The sequence below is a fragment of the Nestor notabilis genome, unplaced genomic scaffold, assembly GCF_000696875.1.
Source record: "Nestor notabilis isolate BGI_N333 unplaced genomic scaffold, ASM69687v1 scaffold15912, whole genome shotgun sequence".
Lineage (NCBI taxonomy): Eukaryota > Metazoa > Chordata > Aves > Psittaciformes > Psittacidae > Nestor > Nestor notabilis.
Genome location: NW_009917121.1, coordinates 32,185 through 48,050, shown reverse-complemented (window position 1 = coordinate 48,050; position 15,866 = coordinate 32,185). Strand labels below are relative to the sequence as shown.

General features: G+C 40.8%; 1 protein-coding gene across 1 annotated transcript in view; it reads right to left on the bottom strand.

Moving 5' to 3' along the window:
* Nucleotides 1-240: 240 nt before the first annotated feature.
* TRIM55 (tripartite motif containing 55) overlaps nucleotides 241-15,866 on the bottom strand; it is a 37,107-nt gene continuing 21,481 nt past the window's right edge. Inside the window, exon 9 of the mRNA XM_010024949.1 lies at nucleotides 241-360. Within this exon, the coding sequence (XP_010023251.1) occupies nucleotides 241-360 (120 nt within the window). The remainder of the gene's footprint in view (nucleotides 361-15,866) is intronic.

Here is a 15,866-nt window from a genome sequence, read left to right as displayed (position 1 = left end):
AAGAAATTATTGAAAAACACTCTGAGTACAATACAGCATAGTAATTTGTCCCCATGGCCCCATCTCTCAGGACCATCATCTCAAGGGCTGGGTACAATGTGGAGGTCAACTGAGTTCCTGGGAACAAAACCCTCTTGGATGTCCCTTTCCAGGGCAGATTCTTTGTTGACTGCAGCCAGGCTGCCTGCGCTCGTGGTCGTTCAGAGGAGAAGCACACCAGAAGCCAGACAGAGTGAGTCATCATTCAGTCAGTGAGTTCAACCAGGAGAAGGAGAAGATATGACGAGCCGGCTCGTCACCCCTCTCATTGCTCAAGGGAGTTTCCTCCACTCGTCCTTGAGGGGACGGTTCAGAACCAGTCTGTAAAGGAAGGAAAGGTTGACAAATGGAAAAGGAAGAGATGAATTGCATTAGAATCCTTAAGATTTCACAACATGCAGAAAACCAGAATGAAGTGGGAAAGAGGAAGAAAGGCAGGAAGCAGGAAAATTTGGGGAGGCGAGCAAGACCTCTAATGCCAGAGAAGTCAGAAGGACTTTTGCCACGGACAGTAGATGACGGAGAATTACACTGGGTGAGCCATTTCGCAGCTGTACAAAGGGCTTAATCCTGATTTGGACTTCCGGAACATTATTGCACTGAAGGTGATAACTGCCTGCTTAGAAGCAATCCAGAGCCAGCTTGGCTTGCATAGCTGGGCCTCCAGATTGATGTGGACCAAAGCCAAAAGTTATTGTCAGTGCATTGCCACTCAAAATGATCCTTGTTCTGCTGTCATGAAATCTGCCTTGAATGTGATGCGTTTTATCTTATTTTTTTTCCTTTAAAGTCTTTTAATATTTATTTCACTTCAATTTCACTCAGCCCAAGAACAGAAAATAAATAATACAGAAATATAAGCTTCTGCTTATATCCCAGGCCAGTTCTGGTTTTGTCTGCACAGGTATCCTGTGCTTATAGTAAAAAAGGGAATCTGGACATGATATGCTGCAACTGCTAATCACAGGAATCATTAATATTTTAAAAATTAGCTGAATAGTTAACAGACCAATATAATATGCAGACATATTTTAATAGTGCCAGTGTTTTCAGATCCCTTTGGCAGAGAATGAAGACTCGTTTCTGATAGTATCTGAAATTCTATTAAAGATAAAATATATAAAAATGGGTGATATGGTAGCTAAAAAATACCTTGTGTCTTCATCATTAAAACCACTATTTAACTTACAACATACAGGATTTTTTCCCCTTCTTTATATTCCTAGACATGCACATAAATTATTTTACATTCTTAGTATTAAAATTGCCACACTGCCAGCCTTCTCTCTGCAGGATTTCACTTTCATTTGGGAACTTTATCATGATCTTAGGAGAACTGTTTGATGTCAAGATACCACTTGACAGAGGGAAAATGAGAGTGAATTTTAACATGTCTCAATCATTTATAATATTGTCCTAAATGGAGGTTACCAAATCAGTGAGTGCTAACAGAGATACCCAGGAAAAAACAATGAAGCGGGGATGCTTGTGAGGAACTGAAGCATGGAATGGATGACTTTCTCAAGCATTTCCGCAAGTGCTTAATGTTAGAGTGTACCACAGGAATTAGTAAGAGCTAATGGTATGTTAAGTATAAATTTGCTACTGGGCTTCATTCCAGTTACTACCTATTCAAGTGTTGTGACACCAACAAACAAGATAGCATGGAAGTATGAAAAAAATAGCTCCCTATTTCTTTATTTATATGTAATTAGAGTTCACAGCTCCTTTTTAAGATGCAGATCCTCAGTTGTTTTAGACTGGAATAGCCCTACTTGTTCCAATGAAATGCTATCTAAGAAAATGTCTGAAATATGGACTAATCTTTTACTCAGATTCATATTTTCAAAGCAAGGTGCTCACTATTATTTGCTGCAAAATACATGGCTCAGAAAGGATTTTTATGGACAAGGATCTTGAAGAATACAGCTTTTGCTTGCTGACTTTATAATGCATTTAATAAGAGTACAAGCATGATGAAAAACCTGGGAGAAACAGCTGCCTACTTGAATACCAAAGTCCATTTTCAGCAATACTGGTAGAGAAGGGTCATCTCCCAAGCTTATGCAAAACCTTTGGGCCTGTGGGGATAGATCTTCAGCTGAAAAGGCAGGTAGTTAATTGAGTCCTGATTATAGAACATCTGCCTCTCAGCCCTGGAAAGTGCTGAATGCAAACGTCTCAACCTGATTATAAAATTCAGGTATCGGCAGTAAATACATGGCTAGACTTTCTGAGTTGTAAGGGATTCCATGCTCTTTAGATCTTTGTAGATGCAGGAGTGCAAGTGTTCTATTAGACCTCTGTTGAAAAATTTGCCTTTTTCTTTTTTTTTTTTTTTTTTGAAGGACATCTGGAGTGCCTGAACTAGCTAAGAATTCTTTTGAAATTGGTTGTGCAATTTTGAGCACCGAGCCTTCACTAGTATGTATAAGGAGGCAATGGACGGCCTCCTCACTTCTCACTCTGCAAAGGAACAGGACTGGCAGGAGGTTTAATAAAGAATTTCCTGTATATTTATTATTCTTTTACTTAAAACCACAGTGGTACCTTGTAATTTCTCTACTTGTGCAAGGTGGGCTTCCTTTAGCACTTCCACTTCCTGTTCCAATCAGTTACTATCCAGAAGTACACATTAAACTAAGGTTAACTCTGATGCAAAGAACTATATATGGACTTAAAGTAAAGTAGCTTGTTTCATAGAATTTGGACCTAACCTAATAATAAGAAAAAAATTACACTGTAATGACTTAGACTGGCTAGATGACTGCATTACCTTGTTAACCAACTCTGCTGGTACTGCATTTCAAACAAACAATCTTGGCCTGCATCACTGCCGAATTTGCATTTCATAATATAACTCCTTCATATTCTGCTGTGATGACATCTTCCTGTGTCAGCAAAACAATGTCAGAGCTCCAACATATTCCCACTGGGTTTGGCTGGATGAAGCATTTACTCCCTGCACCTCGCTGGACAGCAGGCCGCCAGTCTGCAATACTTCGATGTATCTTTCCAAGAGCAATCATTTGCCATCACGCCCAGACAGCTTTTAGACTTGCATTTTCACACCTGTGACAGTTTAGTATTTGTGCTCTGAGTCATACAGTGGCTGAGGTATGCTATCCTCATGTGAGGCAAGAGAGTATCAAAAGGTGCCAGGAGCAACTCTGTCCACATTATTAAGTCAGTTCCTCCCTTCCAGCTGCAGCCCACACAACTCAGAGTTATACCTTCTGCTGAGATCGTGTGACACAGATTTCAGCTGTGGACTTCTGCAGAAAACAACTTCTTTGAACTAGGAGGTGATTCTGAAAGGTAGAAAGCAGAAGCAGGGCTGTCAGTTGAGCAATTGCCAATTGAGATGCAGTGGCAATAGGATTAGGGCATCCAACCACTCTGCAGGCCCTTGCAATCTCATCTCAGATCACCTCACTCTCCCTATTACTGCAGCCCTGCTCTGCTGCCAGAGAAAAGCTTTCTGCTGAGCATGGCACAGCCATTGCCACATGCCTTTCAGATGGTTCAGATTCAACACTTCATTGTGTCTGTCCATTGCTATTAGGTAACTGTTGTCAAGCTTCTACTCAAACTTTATCTTAGTCTTGGAGATCTCATGGGTAGGGCTGTTTTTCACATTACCTGGAATAACAAGTCCCAACCCTTGATTTGGGTCCCTAACAGTAATAAGGAATAACTAAAGTGTTTACCTCAGATTACATTAATCACATTAGGCCAATGCTGAGAGAGTGCTGAATACTTACACTTTGATTTATATTTTCCCCTGTGGTGCTGAGTGACATCAGATGATGCTCTCAATAAGCACCAGGAATTTTCACCAGGCTAGCTCATGAAGCAGGGAGGGAAGCACACCCTGCATGACTGATGGCTGTGTTTGTTTTTCCCATAAGCAAAGTCCAGGTTGAAGTTCACAAGCCAAATTTCTGGAGGTGCTGAGCAACCACAGCTCCCACTAAGCAGCTATTCAGCACTGCTCAGCATCTGGCACACTAAAATTTGCACGTATAAGGATCTCAGAGTTTAACCTGGCGAGTTGTACCAGAGTTGCAGGTATACAGCATCTTTCAGCATTTGCTTCCTTAAGCAGAGCACTACCTAAACCTGTACACAGTTCTTGTAAAGGGTGTGGAGTGGGGGAAAGGAGGGAGTAGGATGGCTTTGTCATAGTGTTTTCATTTATCAGGGTCTAGCAGTTATCCCATTTATGCTGGGGAAAAATAAGCAGTCTAAATCTTCCAGATACTTGAAACAAAATGAAATCTATCCATTGTTTTCTGCTTTACTGCCATTAAGCTCCATAGCCTTTAGATACAAAGCCTGGGATCCATATTACCAAACTTGAGTCATCCAGAAATCAGATATCAGCTCAAGCAAGCTGTATTCATGCTCTCTAATGGGAGTGATGAGAGAAAGCACAACCAGAGTGATTTGTACCATGCTTAGAAGTGTCTATAGGGTGGGTTGCCCTCTGGAGGTGCCCTTTTCTTTCTATTGACTCTAGAGACACTCCTGGTGACTGGGTTAGACTAGATCTGGCTTTTAAGTAATTACACAAGAAAGGTTTCAGTCAAATACTTCAGGATATCTGAAAACTGCTTGACAGGAATTGAGAACTTTGACTGCACTATCACTTTTACAAGGTCAGTAACTTAAATTTAGGAAGTGGGGAGGAAAGGTGAAGGGTCTTCATAGTCTTCTTTGGTTTTTGCTTTGGCAATTTTTGATTATTCTTTATGACTTCTGATAAAGCGGGATCTCTGTCACTCTCAGAGGTTATATCACACCAGCTTGCAGAGAGATGAGAGAAGTAAAAGAAACAGAGGCTGAAATGGTTGTTTCCTCCAGGGCTATAGATCACCCAGCAGTGTATTTTATCTGGATTGAGCATAATTACATGATCACAATTTTTTGCAATTAATCAGAAAACAAAAATGGTTGCTGGTTTTATGCTGTCCACAGGAGACTAGATTATGCCTTTGCTGGCAAAGAAAAAATTATCTCACAATTTTTTAAACAAATATGGTTCTACCTAGTGGATTTGTAGTAGTTGAACACTTTGTGTCACCTGACCTATTCCTGAATTCTCCAAACCATCTTGTAGTGTCATGGTCTCAGTTCTGAGCAAATTGATGGGAAAGCTTTAGTGAAAAAAGTGAGAAAAGAATGCAGGGGGCTTATTAGAAGTCAGTATGCCCTAGGATATGGGATTGTTTCTTACAACTATGCAGATGAATGGGATGGTTGTTTACAACCTATATGAATATTTTCTGGGTCAACAACGGTAACCAAAACAGGTCCTGCCCCTCGGCTCCCCATCCGTCTCTTCTCGCTTTGCCTCCATGGTTCATTGTCCATTTTCATTGCTGCAGCTGTTTGCAGGGCTGCACTAAGAATGGGAATGTCACTGGAATGACATCAATTTTGTGTTGTTTTTTGAGGTGAAGGAAAGTATTTTTAAACCTGGACCATTTGAATGATTTGATTCCAACACAGCCCAACAAACAGCTGCCTCAGCACAAATGCCATGTGAGTGGTAGCATCTGGACAGGAATAAGAAGCAGGGCCATTTGGCAAGAAACTCCTGAATCACCTTTGCTGCCACAGACAAAAATGGATCTACACCCTTAGCGGCATAATTGTTATAGTAATTCAACCAGAGAGCAAGAGTGTGAGTATGTTGGAAAATGTGGGTCTTGGAGAGAGAAGCAGTGAAAATACAAGCTTCTTGCTTCTACTGTTTCTGTAGCCTCAGAAAAGGAGTGAGAAATTAAACTTAATTCTGATATTTTAGCTGACTTGTTTAGAAACAACCCCCAGTGTTGACAAGAACAGGCATGATTAAAAAATGCTAGCTGGTCACAAAGCAATCACAGAATCTGTAGGCTATGTTTGTCTGCCTCAAATGTCAAGTGTTACACTTCTGGCACTCAACACTTCCAGGCAGCGGAAACAAAAGGAGCACAACAGGTTATTTTTAAATAGTTTAAACTTTAGTTCAAGCATTTTGTTTTTGTATTTTTATGCAGTCTAGCTCCTTCAGCGTAACACCTGGCAGCTGTCACATATATCACAACAATATTGTTTCAAGCTAAGAGGCTGCTTATTTTGTAGGGATCTTTTCTTTTTTATTAGGGGGAACCAAGAGAATATTCTCTAAAAAAATTGCCACAATTGCCTGCCACAGAAATGCATATACTAGCAGGCAAAATAATATGCACAGACAAAATCCATCAGTCACAGTACTAGATATGTCACTCCCTTAATAGTGGTCAGTAATGAATTTTAAAAGTCCATTGGGAAGAAATGCCTTTCTTCAATAGATTTTCATTAGATTACAATTAACATTATGTGCATAATGTCTAATGCAATGTCTCTTATAAAATGACCTTAAAAAGGCCAAATATATTTCAGAGTAAAACAGCCCTGCTAGCTTCTTTTGACGTAGGATCCACACGTCTCCTATGGGATATGGAGGTCCAAACACTTGAATTAGTGGTGGAAACAGTTTTACAGAATGGTGTGAGAGAGCAGCTTTCTTCTAACTGTTATTTGGGACTAAGGAAATTGAATTCCTTTATTTATCTCACCTATCTTGTTCATGACTCAAACAAAAAAGCCTGAAGTAATATACTTGTGTAATATTTCACCCATAGCTGCACCTCACTGGCATTACTTTTTGTTGAGAATGATTAACAGTATATTTGCATAAAACCTTGTCCTGCTACTTACTGTCCAGGACAATGGGGGAAGCCAAAGAGGAGACTGTTACAATCATATGAATGTTAAGGCTGCCTGGTTGGAACAGTCTTTCTCATATCTGTCCACACATCATTTCTCATCCTTCTCAGAGTGAAGCTTTTGAGGACATCCTGATCAATCAACCATCATTTCTGTTCCCCTCCAACAAAGGAAGGGTCATCTTGAGAGGCTGGAGGAGTAAGTGGTATGCACTGGCCACCAGTACCAGAAAGCTACTCAAGGCTACCAGTTGTCCCCTCTTCTTCCTACTGCTGCTTTATCAGACAAGTAGATATGACTTCAGATCAGCAAGTTAAATGTGAAGTAAACACTTTCCAAGAACTTCTCTGTGGCACTAACCCATCTAACACATGCCAGGGAAACTTTGCTATTAGCTTTCAGGAGAAGTAGCAAACCTAGTAATGGTTTAGTATCATGGCTCTGCCAGGTAGTCTTTCCTTTGAGTAACATGGACTACTGTAATTTAAAGCTTTTCTTTCTCTGCAAAGGGTATTTTTGTAAATCCAGTGAATGAGACAAAGTGCCAGTTCAGACTGTAACTCACACAGAGCTCCATTCACAGGATCAGATAATGGAGCCAGCATCGCTGTGAGCTGTGCAGACACATACCACACTTGGGGGTTGGAGCGCTGCTCACATTGTGACTGACAGACTGACTTGGGCTGCTGTAAGAATATGGTGGGGAGCGGGGGGTATACACGAGCTGTGGGCACAGCACACCTCTGAGAGACAAAACCACACTGATGGAGATGCAGGAAGAAAAGCTGGAACTTCAGCTAAACCAGTTGCTATTCTTTAAAGCCAGCACAAAACAGAAGAAGAAATTATTGGCCACAAGTTAGAACATTTTTTTCCCTCATCTTCTGTTGCTGCTGCCCCTTTTACTTTGAGTGCTCGTTTTTCCATGTCTTCAGTTGCCTGAACCTTCTCTTTGCTACAACCACAGCAAGTGAAGCTGGTAGCCAAGAAATGACTCTATCTCAACAATACATTGCTCAGTGAGTAGCATCGTGACTTCCCAGACAGATGTCTGTTGTATCACAGCTCATACTGTAATCTTTGCTTGCCCATTAGCAATGCTAGTTTGCTTCACAGCACTCAGTCAACCCATGTGCAACATATTAAATCAAGCTTCCCTCTGCCACCTCACCCTGTTCCCAGGTGAAGCCCCAGGAAGCTGTGACAAATGCTGCTCTTAAAGCCTCAGATTCAGTCACAGTTATCATTACAGAGCACAGATCACAGGCAACTGTCACCAGAGACAAGCTTGGAACTGACCTGCGTCTGGGCAGGCACCAGTTCCATTTTATTTTTTAAAAAAGCAATCTATTTATTTTATAAAATTAAATTATGAAATTGTGTATGAATATAAACATGAATTCATTTTTAAAAAATAAATCTGGTGCCAGACACTGTAAATTCTCACCAGCAGTGATGGGGGAAATGACAACTACCTTTCCTCAGTAAGGCATTTTGTAATAGATCTAGTCATACAGCATGTGTTTCATCATGAAAAAAAGCCACTTTTGTGTGTAGAAGTGCTGAGCCAGGAGTGCTCTAAGAGGCTGGGTCTGTATTTCAATCACCACCTTCGATGACTGAGATAGACTGAGGCATATTTTATAGGGTGCTCTCTAAATTAAAAAGAGCAATGAGAAATTCTGATCACTTATTCTTTGGGGTTATGAGATCTTCATTCTCTGCTCAGTCAAAGGTGTGACATCTATGTTGGACATCTGCAGTGTGGTTTGCACATCGCAGCACCTATCTATCTCTGCTGGCCAGTAGCCTGGGCTAACAAGTTCTCTGAATTAGTCACTGGTCTCTTACTTAATGACCTGAAGATTATTGTAAAGATGTCAGTAAAGTATATCACCTGAAAAAGGGATCTAAGATGGAATCAGTGCTGTTTGATATATCCCTTTTTTAACATTTCAATTTGGCTGGACATGCCACCCCCCAACCTATATGTCCATTTCAAAAGCTAGGTAGGTGGGCACTGAGTCTGCAGGTACTGCAGTGCAGCCCCGCACCTGCTCACAGGTCAGGAAAGCCTGGCAGTGCCATGACAATATCCGAACACAAGGACTCAGGCCAGTTTACTAATTACTACCGGTGGGATTTTCAGTCAGATAGGTTGGAATTTAAATATTGATCCATCTCTAATAGTTACCAGACTACAAGCACTGCTTTTCATAGACAAGTGTATGACTACACTGAAAGCCTGAACTGTCTCAAAGCAGTAGGATAACTAACCAAGTATTTCACAAACAGGTGGATTGTGTTGTTGTGACATATATCTACCATAATCTGATGTAAAACAGGAACAGTTCATCCTTGATTAAGAAATATTTTTGTTTACACTCTATTTTCCTCTCTGAATGCCTTAACAATGAGCAGAATGAGCAATGCTTGGAGGAGGAGGTCAAGTGGAAGTAGAATTCTGTATTTAAATGAGCTAGACAATGAGAAAGACAATGTCTAGGTGAGCCTGGCTTTGTATTAATTTGAACAGGATAAATAATTTTGTCCACTCTGTCATTGTGGAGGTCTTTTTGCTAGTAATGGACTGAAAAAATTAAATATACATAAATCAGATGGTATCTGTGACTCACCAGACAAATCACAGACTATTGGAGGTAAAACTTCAGGTGAAGTATTTGCTACTCATGTTAATTACGAGAAACTGTTGTCTGAAAGCTGGTCTTAATGCATTGCCCTCACGACTCATCTCTGCTGCCTCTGAATCACCCAAATAATTCTCAGAAGCAAAGGAGAGAGAGGTGTTAAAGGAGGAACAGTCAAGACTTTCCTCATTTTCTCTGCATGTATTTGCTAAACTGAGGAAAAAACAAATCTCACCTGAAGCGCGAAGTCAAGATACAAACCAGAAAGTTAGAGGCAGAATTTGCCACCAACTGAACATCAGCCTGAGTGGCCTCAGACCCAGCCGCTATAACCGAGTGCCAGATCACTAAGTCAAATTGCAGAGAAGCAAAGGCAGATTGTTTTGACCATTAACTGAGTTTCTTGCATTAGTGTTTGTCCTGCATTTCAGCTACAGGCTGAACACTTCTTTATTTGCAAGGCAAAATTTAAGAGATGTTTAGGAAGAAACTTCAAACTGAGTTTAATTAGGGCTTGTACACTAGCAGATTCAAGGGACTCCTGCAAAAGGTCTGACTTCATGGAGGATAGATGACCCTTTTTTCATTCAGTCAAGCCTTCCAGATTTTTTAACAGCACAGAAATAAATCCAGTTTTCTAGCTAAGAAAAGATACAGTGCAAGTGTACCAACACCTAGATTGTGAATACTGAGTTGGCTTTTGCTCTCCACATTCCCAGATCCTTCATTAGCATTAAAAACAATTGTGGCAGGGAGCAGAGAGGTTTTGGAGCAGCAGCTGGCTTCATAGGAGCGCTGCCTGGGCTGCACCTGCTGCTGATGCTAACAAACTTCTCATCCCACTCTGGGAGCAAACTGTGGGAATGCTGTGTTGAGTGGGCCAGAGGGGTGAGACACCCTTGCTTAGCATCCTTCCTGCCAGATCCAGCCTTGCAAGACTGCCTTCTCTTGAACAAACAGTTCTTGAAGGGCTTCCTTACCTGAGCAGATTGGCAAGACTGAATTTCCAATTCAGAGAAGAGAAAAGAAGTGATTATTTGCGTACCACTGCCGTACTTGCGGAATCATTCCAGAGCAGCTCTATGCTAAAATTTGGGACCATACCTTTTACAGAGTGGTGGAAAAGCAGAGGCACACAGGCAACGAGCACAGCATGATTTATCTTGGGCTTATTTTGGTTTTGAATGATCTTATTTTGTCTGTGTTGTCTGCATATTGACATGACAACCAATGGGCTAAAACTTAGCTAAGTAATGACCTCTCTGACATGTGAGTTAAAGTTGTCTCATGCAAAAATATTTGAAGGATCACCAGCTGAAATTGAAGTATTCAGCAGCAGGGAAAAGAGAACTACAGTACATGAATACAGAGAGGATTGTCCCTATGGTAATTCTGGCAGATGGCATAAGGTTGCAAGCAAGTAATAGAAAATTTTAAAACTAATGAAACAAGATTAACATAGGCCACTCCATTAGTATTTCGCCTCCCAAAGAGCTCAGTCCTGATTATATTTTATATCCTCATGGAATTAAAGCACTGAACTTACTGGCAGTGAAGGGAAATTAGATCAGAATACTGTTTGTGGATGATTAACTTGCATTTCCTTTCAGACTAAATGTGTGTGCTTGAGTCCTTTGGAGCCACAGACAGCTGAGCAACAGAATATGGGGTCCAGTACTTCATGGTAGGTGAAATAAACTGAATAACCAGACACCAAGGCAAACACAAGACTTTCATAAACTCTATCACATTTATACGGTGTCACTGCATGAGAGATGTTGCCTACAAAAATCTGAGTAGAGAAAGAATTAATAAATTTCCCCTACACATCCATTCCCCTCTGTATTTTAACCAGAACAAAATAATTTGAGCAGATATAAGGTAATTTGGGATCTGCCTTTTTCCAGTGACAAATACCTGTCACTGCTGGTTTTTGATATTCCTCTGTTACAAATGAAAGGATAGAGTGATTCTGCAATGCAAGATATTTTAAAAGACTACACACTGCTGGAAAGTGTTTTTACTGTTCTGGATGTGTATGGCTTTCTCTAGCTGTCAGAGGTCTGCACAACGGAATCGAAGGGCAGAATTTAAGGCCGGCTTTTCATGTTTGGTTGCTTAAAGCTGGGACAGCAAGAGGGGCTTGCATACCTGGCTTGTTAGCTGGGAGTATTGGGCATTTGCACTGTTAGAAGTGACAGATGTTCAACACTCCTACAGACTAATCTTACTACTAAAAATGACTCAATGCATACTTTAAAGTCAGATTTCTAAAAGTGTGAAGAGCCATATGCCCCTTCAGGTGTGCCAGTCCAACAGGTTAGATGCCACAAGCATTTACAAAACACACACATCATTCTTCATATGCCTAAAGTTCCACACCTGTATGCCATTGGTAGCATCCTTCAGTAATCTTCATTATACAAAGCACAAAAACACATGCCTGAGTCCTGAAATGCCAAATGGGTGAATGAGTTTCTGAAGTCTAATGCATAAAATATGTATTCTTCTTCCTAGCTCTTCTTCCTAGCCTCTTTTCTGAGACCGAACGCAAGAAGACAACATAAGACTTGGTGAAGATTTGCTTCACCTCCTGTAACCCATCACACAGACTGTCTCTAAGCTTTCTTAAGTTTTTGGTTTGGACTCCAAGATCTGTTTCTCCCAAGCACGGGAAAAGGCTGCTTGTTAACATCTATGTCACCCTCTCCTAGTACATTACTCCCCACAGTGGCAAGGCAGTTCACTGATGTTGTTCCCACTCCCAGTGCTTTAATCATTGGCTCCTGGTTGTCATCTGCAGAGGGTCAGATTCACTTCAAAAGACCTCCCCAACTTGAGATGCTGAGCAGTGTCACCTTACGCTCAGCAGGCAGATGTGAAGAGGTGCCAAGCGTGAACCAGCAGCAGTTAGTGAAATGTCTGTCTTACTGGAGATGCCTCTCATCCTCCATTAGACGCAGAAGAAGCCTGTGGTAATTATATTTCTGCCTTAGGCACTCCCTCAAGCGGGATGTGGCTCTCCAGTGTGAGTTACCTATTTTGTTCATGCTGAATCATCTCCTTTCATCCCTTCTTAGACCAAGCAATCTATACACCTGTGGGCTGCACCCCCTGTTGCTGTATCCCTGCTGATACACCCTCCTGCACCCTGGAGGAAATTTATTGATGCATCAATGAAAGTTCTTAGAGTGCAGCAGCCCTTAAATAAAGTAAATTTTGGGAATTAATAGGTGGAACTAACCTCTTTTTGCTGCTAAAAGGCAAGGAAATCCCTATCAGTGCATTCTATTAAAATAGGTTGAAAATAATACATATATGCTGCTTTTATGGGAAGAATCACGCAGATTTATATTATTATTATAAATTATTATTACAGTTATTTCAAGTGATTTTATTATGTGGCTTTCAGGGGCTTATCACAGAAAAAGAGAAAAGGGCTGTGACCTGATATCTCACATGAAAGACAAAGATGCGTAAACTGTCTAAATAGCTGGCTCACTACACTTGGAGAAGAAAATCATTTTTATGCAAATAGAGTCCAAAATGCCTTTCTCCCTCACCTCCTTTCTACTTCATGATTAAATAAATCATAAAGCTGTCACTAGACACCACACAGAAAGAGGTCTCAAATGGTAGAAATGAGAGCTTTCTGCGTTTGTCTATTTTTAATTTCAAAAGGTATTTTGAATTTTAAAAGGAAGAGAAGGAAAAAAAAAGCGTAATGCTATTCGCATGCCTGATTTTCCAGGAGTACCAATAGGCTTTATGTCTTTTTGTAATAATACTATGAATTTTTGAAACCAAACACAAATAAATGAAAATAAACTATGATCCATAAATTTAATTGAGAATCACAGTGTCTGATGCTTTTCAAATTCACATTACCACCAGACAGTGCATCATTTTGCATAACTTATGTGGCCAAAACATAGGTGATAGCTTCTTCTCTTCCCTTTTATTTTGGAGAGATATACTTCAGTCATAGTGCTGGAATTTTTGCACATAAAAGCTCAATAATAATTTAACATTTTTCATAGATACACTCTACCATGTACAATGCTTAGAGCGCAGTACAGAAGCAAGCAGGGAAAACCCAGCATTTTTATGTTGAAGAATAGACCAAAATGGAATTCTTCTGTTGTTAGAGCACATACCCGCAGGTAACTCCTGTTGATTTGTGTCAGAGGTCTTTAGTCTTCAGTGGATAAGATTAAATGCCGCAGCAATAACACAGAATTCTCTGCAGATCAGCCGTATCACTTTGGAAAGTGAATATACACATATGTTTTACCTAACAGGGGCATCAGTTTGGAGCTGGAAGAACTAAATCATGGACAGAGTCTACTAAAAAGGAGCTACTCCAGAAGAAATGTTACGGAATATTTAAGGTTTAGTTTACAGTATTTACATCTGGGACAACTTCACTGGGTAGTGAAGTTCTTAGTCCTTGATCTTACAGGTATTTCGGCTCTTAAGTAGTGAGACCAAAGGAAAAAAAATGCCTTTGCCCACAAAACTCCCTTTTTTTAAGCACGGATAGTTAAAAACACACACACAGCCTTGGGTGTCTAAAGGGTTGGGATCCCCCCCAGCTGCATATGAGTGCATTTGAAGGTCATGTTTGGTACTCTATGCTCACTGGGAATGTGGGAGGGACAGCTCTGGATGCCTTTGGTGGGAAGAGGACCTGAAGAGGACGCCCCAGCATGTGGGGTGTGATGTATGGGCTGCAATGTGAGGGAAGTCTCTCCATTCTCTCCATGGGGACCTCATGGAGCAGGGCTTGAGACACCCCCACTTGGCAGCACCAGTGATTTGCTCATGGTGGGAATCACAGCTGCAGGATTATTCAGTGGATTTTGCTTCCTGATGTTTACCCCTCTGATGATAAACTTCCAGATCTTCCTCCCCAGTTTGTTGGACTGAACAAGCCTGGGGCTCTTCACATCTCCTGTCAAACCACAGGTTCTCTATCCTGCTGGTCATCTGAACAGCAACTGAAATATAAGCCCATATATCTGAGGAAGTAATTTTCTCTTTCCACTTTGAACCAGCAATGCAATATTTGACCATGCAGGAGTAAGATGAAGGGTGGCATTTCCAAGGCGGGAGGAAAAAATGTTTTAGGCAGCTTGTATTGTGAACTAGCATGATGTTTTTGGGTGGGAATAAAGGGAAAAAGTCCTTTAAAACCATGTAGGAACATCACCACAGACACTATTTGAACTGTTAGTTAATGGTAAAAGGAAATATTTCCTACCCATGAAAGTACAAATCATGTATTGAATCAGATTCCAAAGATGATGTAGTATGATAAGAAATGCCAAAAGTGATATGCAGAATGCTAACTCCTGTGAGAAAATAAGAAAAGTGCTTCACCAGTGTTGTCATGACACAAACTAGTCATTATCACTGCATTTAGTGAAAAAGCTCTGTTTACACAGCACTTTTCCATGACATCCTTTAATTGGAGGAAGGGAGTAAAAACAGTGATGTGACGAACTAGGGTCTAATCAGCCAGGGTTTAAAAAAAATACACAAATATGGCATTTCAGAGTGGGTTGTGTAAAATCACATGCAGGAAAAAAACACAGTTGAAGTTCACATACTTAGAAATTATCACTGCCACAGGACAGCAGCCATTTTGCTCGTGAGATAGACATATTTCAGCTCAGACCCAAAGATCTGGCTGTGGCATCATCTCCTGGCATCACCCTTCTTAGCCTGGTCACTCTGCTTTTTCTGTTCTTCAGCACACTCTGCATCTTTCTGCTTCCTGAGTTTTCCTACCTTTTCCTCGGTCTCCAGTCCAAGGGCAATCCCAGCCTCAGCTGCGTCCCTTGCTCCTTCCTCCCTGCATGCCCAGAACCACGTGCTACTCTTTTCAACATCCTCCTCTTCCTCCCAAAATGTCAGTGCCAGTCATGATCTGGGAAAATTCTGAAAACCAGCACCCCAAAACTCACATGCCAATGGGAAATGACATCTTTCCCATGTCCCTGTTTTTATTCCTATTACTTGACAATGAAGAGAGCTGTCTGTACCAGACTGTCGCTTTTTTTCAGACAATTACGCACATCAAACATTAGTTTTGCTCCTTTGCTTGCTGTTGGTATATTAGGACCCAAGGAAGCAGACAACAGTTAGGCAAACTCCCAGGAAACTAACCCTGTACAGATTTTACATGCCTATGGTGAGGTCTGGCTGTCTGTAGAACTGATAGGAAGGAACAGCAGCAATAAATTCCACTGTGAATTTACTTGCTTTTGCCAGCTCATTGGGAATATGCTTAAGACAAGGTCACATGAGGTTTGATAATTTAATTTTACTTTTCTTATTGCACTCAAATTTTCTCAAATCAAACCCTGACTTGAAAAACAGTTACCGAAATTTGGGGGTCAAATGTTGCTTTTGTTA